At 35.7% G+C, this 16166-nt stretch overlaps 1 protein-coding gene across 1 annotated transcript; it reads left to right on the top strand.

The window, feature by feature from the left end:
* Positions 1-6212: 6212 nt before the first annotated feature.
* LOC121726193 (melanization protease 1-like) lies at positions 6213-10961 on the top strand. Its single transcript, XM_042113427.1, has 6 exons — positions 6213-6352; positions 7050-7191; positions 7953-8134; positions 8722-8833; positions 9874-10051; positions 10698-10961. Exons 1-6 carry the CDS (start codon positions 6230-6232, stop codon positions 10945-10947), a joined length of 987 nt encoding a protein of 328 aa, XP_041969361.1. The 5' UTR covers positions 6213-6229; the 3' UTR covers positions 10948-10961.
* The last annotated feature ends 5205 nt before the right edge of the window (positions 10962-16166 follow it).

The following is a 16166-nucleotide window of genomic DNA, read 5'->3' as shown; positions in this document are numbered from 1 at the left end:
AAGTGTTAGTTAGTCTCGCATAAGGCTTAAGAAAAAGTTGCTGTTTGTTGATAGAAAGTAAACACTTTACACAAATTACACTTTTGTTAGAGGTGCTTTTTGGTCAAGCCAAAAAGCACCTTAGTGGAGTCACTGAAGGTTTTCACCTCCGATTTCGTTATACCTCCATAGATTTTCATGAAAATTGGTGAGTAGGTGGGGGATACCCGAAGAAACAAAAGTGACATAGTGCCAACTTGCGCTTTTGCCCTGGGGGTGGATGCCAACCCTTCTCGGGGGTGAAATATTTTTAAATAAAAATAACCGCAGAAATCGATAAACAGACAAATTTTAAGCAAAATTTGTTTTATAAAGTTTTTAGAATAAATCAATACTTTCTGAGTAATTAGAGATCGAAGATAGTGATTTTTCGTGATAAAACTACATGTTTTAAAGCGGTTTTTCATGAATAACTCAAAAACTATACGTTTTTACGAAAAATGTGTAATAACCTAAATTAAAGTCAATTAAAAAACAAATAAATCCCTAATTTTAATAACTCTCTAATTTTAATTTAAAGTGAAATATAAGTGATTATATGTATACTTTTTTTCGGCGAGTACTTTAATCTAAATATTCATACACAAATAACGGAAAATTGATGCATTTTATGACATATACTTCTTGAACACTTTTTAAAGTACTTAAAATTACATTTCTATTGAATACTGTAAAAAGTTAATAGCATTAAAATTGAGCAAGTAATTATAAAAATAAGATGACACTTTCGAATTTTTTAGGAAAATACGAAAAAAAAAACATTCACCATTTCTACAATATCTCAAATTTATGGTTATCCCTAAAGACTTTTCTTTATTTTAGCATAAGTTGGGACCTCAAAAAATTACCTGCTTTAGAATGCTTACTTTTGAAAAAAAAAGATGATTTCATAAAATTTAAATTTTTCAAATTTTCGTAAATTTCATTTTCTTTTTGATATAACTTTAAAAATATTGGATATTCATAAAAAAAAATATAAAGAACAAAATTTTAGTGCGTTTCCTAAAAAAGATTTTGGTTTCCTTTTTATTTTTGTAGGATGAAAAATAGCCAAGATAGAGACGTTTAAAGCCTAACTTTTACTGCGATAACCTCGTATCCAGCACTTATTAACCCTTTTTATTTTAAAAATTAAGGGTTTTAAAAAAGGTTTTTTAGCATGATCTCAAAGCTCTTGAAATTACCTTTAAAATGTTTTTTAAATGAACCTGATAACTAAAAAAATTAAGGGAGCTATGGTATTAAAACAATTTTTTTTTAAACGAAGCAGAGATTTGGTATTCTTAAATTGTAGGAAAACGTGTCAATAGGTACTAAACTAAATACACGTCATGTATGGGTACGTGTATGTGTCTTTTCATGACTGAAAAAGTGAAAGAAATGGTAAACATTGCTGAAAAAAGTGGTGGGGCTTTTGAGGATGACGTGTCTATTAAATATTTTTGTATGTTTTCTAAATTATAACAATTAAAATACCTCCACACCGGTTTCGGTGATAGGCAGGAATAATTTTACAGCGCTCAAGTGTGTGCGCAGTACACTAGAGCCTTCTCTCTTCCTTTACTCTCAAAATCGCCACTGGGTTAGTAAGATTCGATAGAAAGGGGATAACCTGCTATTAATTTCAGATCAGTGGGGAAACAATAGACAATCCAAAAATAAAAAATCGGCCAAGTGCAAGTTAGACTCGCGCACGAAGGGTTCCGTACCACAATAGAGCAAAAATTGGCTGAACATTGTGTTTTTTGTATGGGAGCCCCCTTTAATTATTTAATTCATTTAAATTTTATTATTATTTATTTTAATTCTCAACTACGTACAATTTTGAAGTCGGTTTTATCTTTTTAAGATAAAACCGACTCTTAGATGAATTAACGTTCCATTCAAACTTTTTTATCAGGTTTATAACTAGCTGATAAAAAAGTTAGAACTATTATTAAGACATATTTTTTAAGAATAATAAATTTCGCAATAATAATTATTATTTCAATACATACATAGTAAATAAGATTTTACTTCTCTCGTGTACAATAATTTAATAGGCTTAAGTTTTTTAACCAATAGTTTTACAGTGATTTAGCATCAAGAAAGTAGTTTGTAAGTGTTGAAATTTCATCGTCAACCAAAAATTATATCATAAATATTAAACAAACCCTGTAAGTATGTAATATTTAGAAACTCAGAAATACAAAAAAATATTTTTTCATAGTTTTTCATTTAAGGGGTGGTTGTTAAAAGGGTTAAAAATTTATTAGAATCATACATCACGCAAAAAAATATTGAAAAAACGTTTATTTTATCTAATTAAACACAATTACTAAAGCCAGAATAGTTAGATCTGCATTTTTCCTTCTTTTTGAAAAAGGGGTGAATGTCTCCCCTAAAATGCAAAAAGCGCAATACGAGCGTATGTCACTTTTCAAGTAGAGGGTAAAACATACTCAATTCCAAAATTTCATCCAAATCGATGGAGGTTCAACGAAATCGGAGGTTGTGCCTGATTTTTGCCTTCATTAACTACTACCTCTAACAAAAGTGTAATTTAGATATCAGCCAAAATTTCAATACACTTTTTTTGAGTGTATAATTTGGATTTTACATGTAACATGTTGCCAGTATACCTATTTGAGAGGCGATTCTTTAATATCAAAGAAGTTATAAAATATCTAAATCATTTAATGTGCTAATTATTGTAGTCTTTAATCTTTATCCTCTCCTGTAGAATAATTACAAAAAGTAAAGCTTTACATTGTTTCTTGCGTTAATTGAGAATACCTAACTTTCTTCTAGATATTTTTTATTTTTGTGTAATTAAACGTAGGTAGGTACTTATTGGTACATGCTATGATACTCCTACTACCTGATTTACTATATAATAATATTATAGTCAAATAGTAACATGCCTTCATCTACAGGGTGTAACAAAAACAAGTAATAATACTTTAGGGTGTGTACGTGTTCCTTGTAGAGAGTTCACTGTGAAAGTAGCAGCGCTGAAAGACCAACTTTTTTTTTTCACTTTTGTATGGGGAAACTCGTGACGCTCGGGCCCTTGCCCATACAAAAGTGAAAAAAAAATCGCCTTTCCGAGCTGCTACTTTCACAGTGAACTCTCTACAAGGAACATGTACACACCCTAAAGTATTATCACTAGTTTTTGTTACACACTGTATATTTTCGAAAATGAGAAATCGATAAAAGAAATATTAAATTTCCTTTTACTATTCTCGCGTCTTCCTCAACTCAGATATTTATCAGCACTTTGAGTAATTATGTCTAATACACTGCTCGGTACACGTAATTCTTTTTAATAAATTTTATCAATACATTTATTGATTTATACTATTCCATCGTGTGATAGATGAGGTTTACTGGGAGATAAAAAGAACCATTTATTGTGTTATTCGTAGTGTTCGGAGCACATACTTATATCTAGCTTATGCATCATAATTTATCTACAGATTTTATCCTCCGCCCGTTGAGAAATTTCATAATGTTGAACGAACCTAACAGTAACAGAGAGGTTTTCAATTACGGAATAATACAAAAGACTATTTATTACATTTAGTTCCTTTGAACTGAAATATATTGAAAAATATTTCAGCACATTTGTAATGACTACACAATACGAACATTCGAAGAATTAGGAGCAGTAGAATAATGGCAAAGAAAGCAGACTCAGCAAAATTTTGAAAGTGGTCTAAAAACAAAAGAGTTTGGGAGCCTCTGGACGAATTTGTCAATGATTGATCGCGATTAGACATCTCAATAAAAATAACAATTCTATGTTCAAAATGGTCCCGATATTATTTTTAAATCAGTTTTGGGTCAATGACTTTTGAAACGTGCTTGGTGCATATTATCTCTCTCGGATTCGAGGACAGTACATTTGTAAATAAAATTTTCAGGAAAAGGAAGTCTTTATCAGAATGTTGTAGTAATGTCGAACATATTAATCATAATACTAATCAAGTAACAGTGCAAATTACACTGCCGGCTAATCAGTACGACAGTTAGTTTATGATAAATACTTATACCATTTTAATCAAAATGTTGTTCAGAATTGTGTTACTGTTCATATCTGCTTTCGGAGTATCTTTAGCGTTCAGTAAGTGTACTTTCATAACTAGACATCAGATTATATGCACGATCAAAGTGCCGAAATATGCATGCAAATATGGACGAAAAATTTCCGAAATATGCACCATCAAAAGTCACTTTAAATAATTAAAATTTATTGTTTTTTGACGAGTTTTCCTGTGGTGCCTTTAATAAATGCGCCAATATTCATCATTACATCAAATCCAGGATTTTTCATTTCTTTTATAGAACTAGCAATAATTTTCTACCAACATTTGCCGATTGCAATCTTAGTGCCAAACTGCCAACGAAATTCCTTTAGCTAATATTTTTTTCTAATATTGCCAATAGGGATGATGACAAGGTCAAAGATTAGCGAATTTTGTTAATAAAATAAAGGAATCACGGTAAAAAATAAGCGTTCCCTAAATTTCAGCTTGATATCATTTGTATTTTTTTTGTTATGCGCCTTTAAAGTTGGATATTCAAGTCGATTTTTTTTTTCAATTAAATTTCTTAATATTTATATACAATTCGATAATGTATGCAATTAAAAGCAACTTTTGTTATGAAACCACTTTCATAAACGCAATATTTAATATACCTGTCGAACAAAGTTGTCTCCCGATGCATACAAACTACGAAAGACTGACGTCAGTCTTTCGTAGCACTTTGTATGGAGCGTTTCGGGCAGGTCTTTTTTATAGGATATTTGAATTGTCATGTCTTGGTGAATTTTTAAGCTATCAGAGTCATTCTTTCAACGATGTTACTATTTTTTAAGTGTCCTTCAATTGCCGATAAGAAAAAAAAATAGTCATCATGCCTATGACAAAGATAAATTTTGTTTCCAGAAATATGTTAACTATATTGTACATATCGGGTGTATTGCGGAAGTCTCGAAAGCAAATAGGGATGGGGCCACATATTATTTGAAGTATTTTAATCTATTGTGCCTCTATTTCGTGACATCGATATGCATTATAATAGCTAGTTGGGAGGGAGATCATAAAACGACTGAAATATGCATTATCAACAAAAAAATCCAAAATATGCACCAACGCCAAAAAAGTAAAAAGTGCCATTATATGCATTTACATAATATGCAAATATGCAAATGCATATAATTCAATAACTTTTTAAAAAAGGACGCTAACGCTTCACAAGTTACAAAATACGCATCATTTGATCCGAAAATTTTATGAATTATTAAAAAGTAAATAAAGTAAAATGTGAAAATGATGTAATAGAAAGATGATAATATTATGAAGAAGAAAGATGTGAAAGGATTCAAATAAAATCCGTAAAAAGTGACTTAAATTAAATGTAAGCTTTAATAATATTAATAACAATAGGCATGATGACTATTTTTTTTTCTTATCGGTAATTGAAAGACACTTAAAAATAGAAACATCGTTGAAAGAATGACTCTGATAGCTTAAAAATTCACCAAGATATGACAATTCAAATATCTCATAAAAAATACCTGCCCGAAACGCTCCATACAAAGCGCTACGAAAGTATGACGTCAGTCTTTCGTAGTTTGTACGCATCGGGAGACAACTTTGTTCGACAGGTAGGTATATTAAATATTGCGTTTATGAAAGTGGTTTCATAACAAAAGTTGCTTTTAATTGCATATTAAGTTATCGAATTGTATACAAATATTAAGAAATTTGATTGAAAAAAAAATCGACTTGAATATCCAACTTTGAAGGCGCATAACAAAAAAAATACAAATGCTATCAAGCTGAAATTTTGGGAACACTTATTTTTTACCGTGATTTCTTTATTTTATTAACAAAATTTGCTAATCTTTGACCTTGTCATCATCCCTATTAGACGACCGGTGAACTTCGTAATACATTATCGCTTTCCCCTTAATATAAACCTTCCCTGGAGGATCATTTCAAGACTAAAATTAGCCAAATTGGTTAAGACGTTTTCGAGTTTTAGCGAGACTAACAAAATTTTAAATTCATTTTTATTTAAATAGATTAAGATTAATATTATATTATTATCGCAAGACCATCCGCCCGGGGCCTCGCAATGGGTAAGGCCGCCACTGAATTTAAACAAATTATTGTTTTCAGATGACTGCTACGACTGTATGGGGTACTTGTCATGTGAGGGAGCTATCTTCGCTATGAAGAGGAGACGGCCGGAGACGGAGAAGTTAATACAAAATAGTATTTGTGGCTATGAGAACTACAAGGGAAAAATAATAGAAAAGGTGAAACATTTGCCCAGAGGTAGCTTTTTAATTTTTTTAGCAAATACTTACTGTATCATGTTGTAAGTACTTAGAAAGCTAACTGTGGTTTGCAGTTGAAGTTTAAAAAGCTTAAAAATGCACAGTCTTACCTTAGTATCTCCGTTTAGATTGTTAGATCGTTTTGTTGAGTCTAGATTGTTTTTTTTCGTAAAACCTACAATCATCTAATATATAAAATTCTCGTGTCACAGTTTTCGTTGCCATACTCCTCCGAAACGGCTTGACCGATTCTCATGAAATTTTGTGAGCATATTGAGTAGGTCTGAGAATCGGCCAACATCTATTTTTTATACCCCTAAGTAATAAGGGTTGTTCACATTATTAAAAAATATTTATATGGCAAACAACGTTTGCCGGGTCAGCTAGTATTTTTATATAGTTAAAATTGCATGGAAACACTTGCAGCTGTTCTTAAGAAAGTAATTAAATATAAAAATCGGCCTTTCCTTACTTATATTATAAATGCGAAAGTGTATGTCTGTAAGCTCTGCACGCTTAAGCCGCTGTCCCATTTTGATAAAATTTTGTATGCAGATACTTTGAGTCCCGAAAAAGGACATAGGATACCCATTCAGCTGGTATTAAAATAATATAAATTATAATAAATATAATACATGGTTGTCTCGTTTAACGTAGTCAAGGTGTGTTCATAAAGGTGTGCTGCTCGGTTTTCACGGATATGAGGCTGGATCTGCTGCCGAGGGAGTGCGGGAGGAGGTACATCAACTCCGTAGGACGGGGCAGGATGACGTCCCAATATGAATTCCCATGGATGGCACTCATTGCCTATAAAACTGGTAATTTACTTTTTTTGTAATAGGTTGAAATGAAGCTTTATACCTGTTGCCAGTGGCGGCCTTACCCAATGCGAGGCCCCGGGTAGAAGATCTATGTGAGGCCTTTTGTCTTCCAACAAAACACCTAGCGAGGCATTGCAAGCGCGAAGCCTCGGGCGATTACCCTGTTCGGTACCCCCAAGGGGCCGCCACTGCCTGTGGCTGTTTTTTGAAGTCTTCAAATGTTGCTAGATTTATAAGTACGAAGACCTACCAAGAGCCGATTTGCTTACGCATAATGCCTACATGCAAGCCAGTTATCAACTTAAGGCGCAATCATAGGAAGGTATCCATAGGCTGATCTTTGGATGTGTTTTGTCATCACATGTTTGTTGTGATCTCATGACACTTTGTTCAAGTTGAAAATAACCTGGTTGGGTTTTGTTGTTATTACGTAAGTTCGCAATCTGACTTTGAATCTAATTCACTGTAGTAAATTCTGATGGTAGGATATGTCCTATGATAGGGTTTAGGAGCGACACACACATTTCGTATTATTTGACCCGTCTCGCGCAGAGCTGGTTTTAGCACTACCAGCACCTTGGGCAACCTTAGGCACCCAGGGTCCTGGTAGTGCTGAAAAAAATATTTGCCATCAGCGCCCCTATTTTCCGACGCCCTGATGGATGCCCCCCCCCCCCCCCCCCCCCAACGCCGCTACTGGCCTCGCGGGTAGATTTTGCGCGCCCATTAACACGGTATTTCCATACTTTTCCGAACAGATAGAGGTATATCCTTCGGGTGTTCTGGCACCATCATCAACATATACTACTTGCTGACGGCCGCGCACTGTGTGGTGTGGACCAAGTCCATCGCCGGGGTGAGGGTCGGCGAACACGACATCACGCGACAGTACGACTGCATATGGGATGACAGCGATTACAACTGCGAGTCACACATTCAGGTAATTCCAGCTAGCAGGTAAAGCGAAGCGACAATTTTTCTTTGGAGAACGTGCATTTCGTTTGTATCGGGCATTGGCTTGATAGATTTTTACTATTGAAACTCCTGTAAGGCTTTATCTACATTTCGACGTGATGAGACAAAAAAACTCTTCAAAACTGTTCTTTAGCTACTATACAAGAATAACTAATACTTTATAACGCCCGTGGTGTTGGGCTGCCTAATTACAATTATTTTGAATGGCTCCAAGGGTGAAGCCAAACGAGCGTAATTTGTAAGTTGTGAGTCGCAAAATTTCGGCTGGCAGAAATTCTGCTGCATTCAGTTTCATACAAAAGTCCTGTTTGATTCACACGAGCGTAATTTTGTGAGTCATGATGTGTATGAAAAGATAAATACGCGGCAGAAATTCTGCGACTCACGACTCACAAAATTACGCTCGTTTGGCTTCACCCTAACTTAGATAAATGATTGGTCGCGCGCTACGACTGCGCGCGGAGACGCTACGACGTAGCGCGCTGAGACTAATCATTATATTAACGGCTTATCGCATCGCCTCGTAATAGGAACGATCCCTCTCGGTTCTAGGACATACCAGTAGCAGAGAGAGTGATCCACAAGGGCTACAGCTACTCCACCTCGCCGGTGCGACACGACATCGCCCTGCTGCGGGTCGCAGATCGGATCCAGTATAATTACAGTAAGCATACTAAATTTTGTTGTGCCAAAGTTTGTTTCTCAAAAAACCAGATTTTTCCAGCATGAAAAGTTATTCATTTGCCTTGCTTAATCCTCTTCAGAAGTACTTTTCCGAGACTGAGTGAGACTACTACATCGAAATTCACTAAATTCGGTTTTAAGTGTAAAGATCTAACAGACATACATACTCTCGCACTTAATATAATATGCTAAGTACTCACATACGGTTTTGCTTGATCGAGCAATCACGTAGAGTAAAAACCACGGCTCGAGCTTTCGTCCACACATTCAGCATTGCTCGATAGTTTTACTCCAAATCGAAAGAAATTAGATATTATATTTAATGCCTTCGAGCTGTGAGTTTTGCGGTCCACACGGAGGTTTTTGCAGGACTTGGAGTAAAACTATCGAATAAAACCGTATGTGAGTACTTAGCATTACGCCGTATATGGATAATGGATATTTCACCTTTTCAGGGAACGTAGGTTCGATCTGTTTACCCGTAGCCCGTGAGCTTCGAGACAGCGGTCTGTGGGGACGACCGAGGTCTCGTCGCCTCCGGCTGGGGGGAAACCAAAACCGGCCGCTAAAACCCCAAATCCTTTCTCAACAGTCCTTCCCCAAGATTCTATATCAATTAATTTATGTTTAGCAATTAAAGCGTGAAAGCAAATAGACACACTATTGCACTTATATCCATATACTAATATGGATACTAGCTGTCCCGGCAAACATCGTTTTGCCAAATAAAGTATTTCACCCATATTATTTTATTGAAGTGACTAAATAAGTATGTCACCATGGCAACGTCCATCGCTATCCCGTCACACAAACAATGGTCGCCGTCAGTCTCGAGTTGTAATAATTTACTATTATTTATTCAACAAATGCACTTATCAATATAAAAAGTAGCCGGTAGCTGATTCTCAGAACTACTGAATATGCATATATTTGGTAAAAATCAGTAAAGTCGTTTCGGAGGAGTATGGTAACTAACATTGTGACACGAGAATTTTATATATAAGATTATCACTTTTTCAGGGAACGTAGGTCCGATCTGTTTACCCGTAGCCCGTGAGCTCCGGGACAACGGTCTGTGGGGACGACGAGGCCTCGTCGCCGGCTGGGGGGAGACGGAAACCGGCCGCTCGACGAACGTGCTGCTCAAGGTGAGCCTGCCAGTCCTCACTGAAAGGCAATGTCAAAATAAATATGGCAGGTAAGGAAAACACCCAATTGTTGGCACTATAAAAGTTCATACTACAGAAAGTCATAAAGTCATAATAATATTATGACTCATATTATTGGCATTAAGGGCAGATACAGCACTAGGCGAGACGTCGCTGCTGCAGCGGAGCGACGCGACACTTCACTTTAAATTCTGACGTTTTATGTCGTGTGACGTGTCGCGTCGCTCCACTATACAGTGTGTAACAAAAATAAGTGATAATACTTTAGGGTGTGTACGTGTTCCTTGTAGAGAGTTCACTGTAAAAGTAGCAGCGCTGAAAGACGAAACATTTTTTTCACTTTTGTATGGGCAAGGGTCCGAGTGTTACGAGTTTCCCCATACAAAAGTAAAAAAAAAATTGGTATTTCAGTGCTGCTAATTTTACAGTGAACTCTCTACAAGGAACACGTACACACCCTAAAGTATTATCACTTATTTTTATTACACCTGTATACACAAATGATATTATGTCACCTAGTGCGGACTCATTTTGAACATGTACGTAGACATTGCTGCTTTGGTCTAGATTCGAAGAAACCAACCACCTTTCCCGAAACTGGGAACGCATTTTCAAAGTACAGAATATACAGTTGAACAGAAAGTCCAAAATGATAAAGAACTGTCTTAATTTCAGAAACCGTTATACCGGAAGGAAGCAGTTGGTTGAGAACAAGATCTGCGCTGGCGAGACCCACGTGGACTCCTGCAGGGGTGACTCCGGCGGCCCGCTGATGGCGGAGGACGAGCATATGGGGGAGTACAAGTTCGTGCAGTACGGCATCGTCTCCGAGGGACCCAAGATCTGTGGCTCAGCCCAGCCCGGCCTGTACACAGATGTAGCTAAATACATCGACTGGATTTTAGATAATATTAAACTTCATTAAAATTGACATGTCTTAGTGGACCTGTAGACGATCAATTTTATTGTGCAACATTTTTAAACAATATTATTGAACAGTTTATTAGGCAATGAGATTACTGACGGATAGAGTATGTATCAGCTGTCAGATAAGTTGTGAAACAGGTTCTAAGTGATTTTTACGGTAGTTTGGGATGTACTCAAATCAAAATAAGGAGGTACACAATTTCATACAAGTGTTGGCATTTTATACAGGGTGCAATTAAACCTTCCTGCCAAATTTTTTCCAGGGCTTAGGTATCACTAGGAGAGTCCATTTAACCAAAAAAAATTGGGTGTTTTTTTTTCAATGACATATCGTCGCTGCGCGTGCGATACCGCGTATGAGCAGTTGGTAAATACCGCGTAACAGCAAAATGCGCAAAATTGAGATATTGTGCCAGCCGATTCGAAGCGCATATTGGCTTATGTTAGGCTTCACAGAATTAAAATTATCCAATTAGAAACGTACATTTTGCCATCGAAACAATACCGCGGAACAGTAGGCGGCCGGAAGTTAGAAGCAATTCCGCGTATTTACTACAGCGGCAAGAAAAATGTATCGAAAATAGTAAAGTCCTCCCAGAAATAACAATTTTTCTGAGATAAACCACCACGTAAGTATATTTTATTTATTGTTTAATATTGTTCATATGTATTGTATTAATGTTAGAATGTTTCAATTAATTTACCACCCTTTCCATTGCTTTGAAGATCTAGGAAGGTTTTTTTTTTTTTTTTTTTTTTTAATTTATTCCCACCCCCCTAACATTATTAGGGCTTGTTATTATTCTTTAATTTCTTTTTTCTTTTCCTTCTATTTCTTTTTATTTATTTTAGTCTTATTTACTGATTTCTTAGATAGCTATTACATTAAAATATCATTTCGTGATTCTTGTCACTCTTATACAATTTCCTTTTTCTTTTCGATTTTTCATATTATAGCCTATGTAAAATTATCCTTCATACAATATGGTTCCAATAACCAGTTTCTTACAATTTTCCATATGTCCCATTTAATAAATTTCTGATTAATAAAATTCCAATGTGATAAGTACAAATTGTAAATAAAAATTACCAAAAATAAAATTTCAATCCACATTTTTCAATATTATACAGCAACAATGTCAAAGATAAAACAACGGCACAAATGTAAAACTATCCTAATATCACAGCTAACCATTAAACTAGAACCTAACTTTTATCACACAGAATATCACTGTTTTTTTTACATACTGCACCCACAATCTTCCTGAAAGCCAGGAATATGTCCCGCTTTTTTCCCCCCAGGATGGATGGCAGATTCTCACCTGTCATCGATGTGCCCAATTTCTGTTCAATATCATATCTATTGCTAGCAAAAATTGGGCAGTCGAGTAACAGGTGAGGAACCGTCTCCTCAACTCCTGGCTGACACAGGCACGACGGATCCTCCTTCAACTTGAATCTGTGCAAGTAGAAGGCGAATCCGCCGTGTCCAGTCAGAATCTGTGTGGTGTAGTGTGTGATGTCTATCTTTTTGACTATTTTGTACGCAGCGGCAGCGCTTGGGAAGAAGAGCTTCGTGACTCGATCTAGGAAGGTTACATGACGTGATCATTATATCTTCACCTTAAATATACAGGCGGCAACCAATCGCCACGACTAAATATGATCACCAGGTTGGGGAAGTAGCTCAGTTAAGCTAAAGCACCCCGGAGATATGGGCGACTAGTTGTGCTAACCCTACCCACTAAAACCACCTGCGATTTGCCTTCAGCCGTATACGGAGGGATGTTCTGGATTTGTCAAACACAGGGCTCCCTCGACGACAGGATGGTCTTCTCCAAAAGGGAGCACACTACCATCACAGTAAGAGAACGCTTCGGCAAATTGAAGAGTTCCCTTCGGCATCGAGACTAGCTAAGCCGGGTAGGTTCCAGCCTCACCGATTTTCTTGTAGCCGTATACGGAGGGATGTTCTGGGTTTGTCAAACACAGGGCTCCCTCCACGACCGGACGGTCTTCTCCAAAAGGGAGCAGACTACCACCAAAGTAAGGAAACGCTTCGATAAATTGTAGAGTTCTATCTCCCGCTAGGGCAGTAGCTGCCGCCAAGGAGACCGTACGGCACCTCCTGGTAACCCTCACCACTACATTGCGAAGAGTAGCTGCCGTCCGGCTAATGCCCGCCTTATTACTACGAAATTAGTAACGGAATCTGCCTATATTGAACCACCGTACAGAGCTAAGTTCCGACAGACTGGATTCTGCCGGCTAGCTCGGCGGCTCTAGAGAGTATAGCTGCTGTGGTCCCTATACATTTAAGAGTCGGACTCATTTTGACCTTCGACCCTCCGATAACAAGTGCTCCGGGTGGGGGTGCTTTTCTTCATGTCCATGGAAGAGCAGGGCTTCAGTATGTACTTATGTAATATATCAATATATGTTTTTTTATATTAAATGATTATTATGATCTCTGTCAGATAAGGTCAAAAATCAATGAAAAATTAGGATATCAATTAAAAATTAAGAATAGATATTATTGTTAAATGATTTCGGTAACTAACACGTCATATTTTTGCTAAGTTACAGTGGAACAAAATATAAAATATTTGTTTTTTCTAATAAAAAATGCTAACTTTTACTAAATTGTTTGATTTCAAAACCGCGTATCTTTAATATTAAGACTACTTATTTTGTAACTACTTAATACAAAAACGCGTAAGTGTTTTTGACTTGACTTTACACAAAACCTAAGCCAATTGCGAACAAATTTACGTTACTAACCACTAAAGGAAAGCACAAAGAACTAGCTGTTAAGTTCAGTCGGTAATATGAGTCAAAATAGCTGAGATATTCAGTTTTTTCTTCCTCCTGTAAAATCATCAAAAAGCAGATACGCGGTATTTACCAACTGCTTATACGCGGTATTGCACGCGCAGCGACGATATCTTATCCTATTTAAAATCGTTGCAGAACGTTCACGATCAAAATTTGGCAGGAAGGTTTAATTGCACCCTGTATAATATTAAGTTCTGTGCCTCGATTTGCCGTTTGAACTTTAGATGTGGATCTAATAATTTCTAATTGTTCGTCAAATATCATGCCTTCTCTGTCATAAATACGACGAACCAAAAAGTTTCTGCTTATCCTACCTTGATGTCTACTTTGTTACGCTGCGTAAATTATCCTTGTTATAATATAGTAGACTATCTAGTCAACGTTTAATACTTTTGTATTTATATAGTGTTACAAGATATTTAAATAAACTATAAACTTTTTTAACTTAGACCTTTCTGTTTATTTATACCTAAATGGCGCCTAAAATATAAAAAGTTACGGCGAATTCTGAAAAAAAAGTCCTCTCGCAAACTTCTCATAGAGGCGGCCTATTCTGAGGATGAGGGTCGTTACTCGTTATGTACTAACTTCAGACGTCATTAACGATGTATAGCCCTTCGTCAAATTTGGGACATGCCGAGAAAAGGCCTCTGGAGTCAAAAGAAAAATAAACGAACTTTGTAATGGCATGATCCTAAAAATGTTTAACTTGGCTCGTTTTATATGCGTCCGCGCTAACGAGCGGTTTGGCCGCTACACCGCGATCACAAGCAATAGGGATGATGACAAGGTCAAAGATTAGCAGAATTTGTTAATAAAACAAAGAAACAACGGTAAAAAATAAGTGTTTCCAAAATTTCAGCTTGATAGCATATTTTATATTTTTTTGTGCGCCTTCAAAGTTGGATATTCAAGTCGATTTTTTTTTTAATGAAATTAAAAGGTAAACGTCATGATCGAGTAGTGAGTATTTGTGTATGAAGCGTTTCGAGCTCTATTTTATGAGACCTTTGAATTGTCATATCTTGGTGAATTTTTAAGCTAAGTAAGTTTTTTTTTATTTTTGAAGAAAAGTATTTCAATTACCAATAATTAAAAAAAACCGTAACCGAGCCGGTAATTAAGTAGCCCGCGATATCATTATTTTATGTGCTTATTGACTTATTTCACACCTCATTTGTTAAAATCGGACCTGTAGTTTAGTAGCTACAACTCTATGACGTCACGACACAAACAATATACATACTTTTACATGCATAAAGTTAAAATTTTTTACGGTACCCTTCGTTTTGGCATAGCTATTTTTGAGTAATTTAAGTGATTTGAAGAAAAAATATTTTTCTATTTTCAGAAGGTATTAATAATATGAATTATGACAGTAATATCTAGGTCAGCAAAGTTTAAAACCTACAACTAATATTTAATTCAAAAATATTGAGCGTATTCGTAGCTTTCACTTGCCACTTGCTAGTATTAATATTACTTTTATTAATAGTAAGTATATTAATTAAACCTTTTATCCTTTGTAAATATTTAATCTTATAATAATTGCAGGACCTAGAGTTCAGTTTAATAAAAGACTAAAGAGTGTGTCTGTAAGTAAATTTTAAATTTTAACTTTTTAAAACCGTTTTTAGGGTTCCGTACTCAAAGGGTAAAAACGGGACCCTATTATGTACTGAGACTTCGATGTCCGTCTGTCTCCAGGCTGTATCTCAAGAACCGCTATAGCTAGACTTCTGAAAATTTTACAGACTGTGTATATCTGGCGCCACTATAACAACAAATACTAAAAACAAAATAAAATCAATAATTAAGGGGGGCTCCCATACAAAAAACACAAAAAATTCCCTACTTTCGCTCTATAATAATTATTAATAGTACGGTACACGCGAAGGGTACGTACGGTAATAGTACGTACCCTTCGCGTGCGAGTCCGACTCGCACTTGGTCGATTTTTATTTTATTTTTGGGTTGTGTTGCACGATGTTTCATGATTATTCATTCAGCCGGTCCTTCCTACGGATTAAATCGGTTTTTGAAAACGTTCTTATTTTAGTAGAGGAGAGGAGGGTGCTATTTTTGTAGTCACTCGAGTGTCATGGAGACCTAGAAGGTTTTGTATATTAGGTAAAGCTGATAAAAAAATAATAAGAGCGTTTTTTTTATTTTAGAGGTGGGTTCAGAAACTGCAGCCATTTTAAAGTTTTGAAAAAAAAATATATTCAGAAAATTGCTTATTTAGGTAAATTATAAATATATTTTAGACAACAAGGACTAAATCATTTAGTTTAGAGCAAAATAAAATATCTGCGAAGCTTAGTTAAGAAAATATGAAGCTTTATTTTTTTATATTTTAAAATGTCCCTACAGGCTTACCTA

The sequence above is a fragment of the Aricia agestis genome, chromosome 4, assembly GCF_905147365.1.
Source record: "Aricia agestis chromosome 4, ilAriAges1.1, whole genome shotgun sequence".
Taxonomy (NCBI): Eukaryota; Metazoa; Arthropoda; class Insecta; order Lepidoptera; family Lycaenidae; genus Aricia; species Aricia agestis.
This window is presented reverse-complemented; position numbering and strand designations above follow the sequence as displayed.

Excerpts from the sequence above, each read along its gene's own strand:
- LOC121726193 (XM_042113427.1), top strand. The coding sequence starts at position 6,230 with ATGGGGTACTTGTCATGTGAGGGAGCTATCTTCGCTATGAAGAGGAGA. Across the intron at positions 6,353-7,049 it reads AGGGAAAAATAATAGAAAAG|GTGTGCTGCTCGGTTTTCAC; the intron begins GTGAAACATTTG and ends GTGTTCATAAAG. Across the intron at positions 8,834-9,873 it reads TCGGATCCAGTATAATTACA|GGAACGTAGGTCCGATCTGT; the intron begins GTAAGCATACTA and ends TCACTTTTTCAG.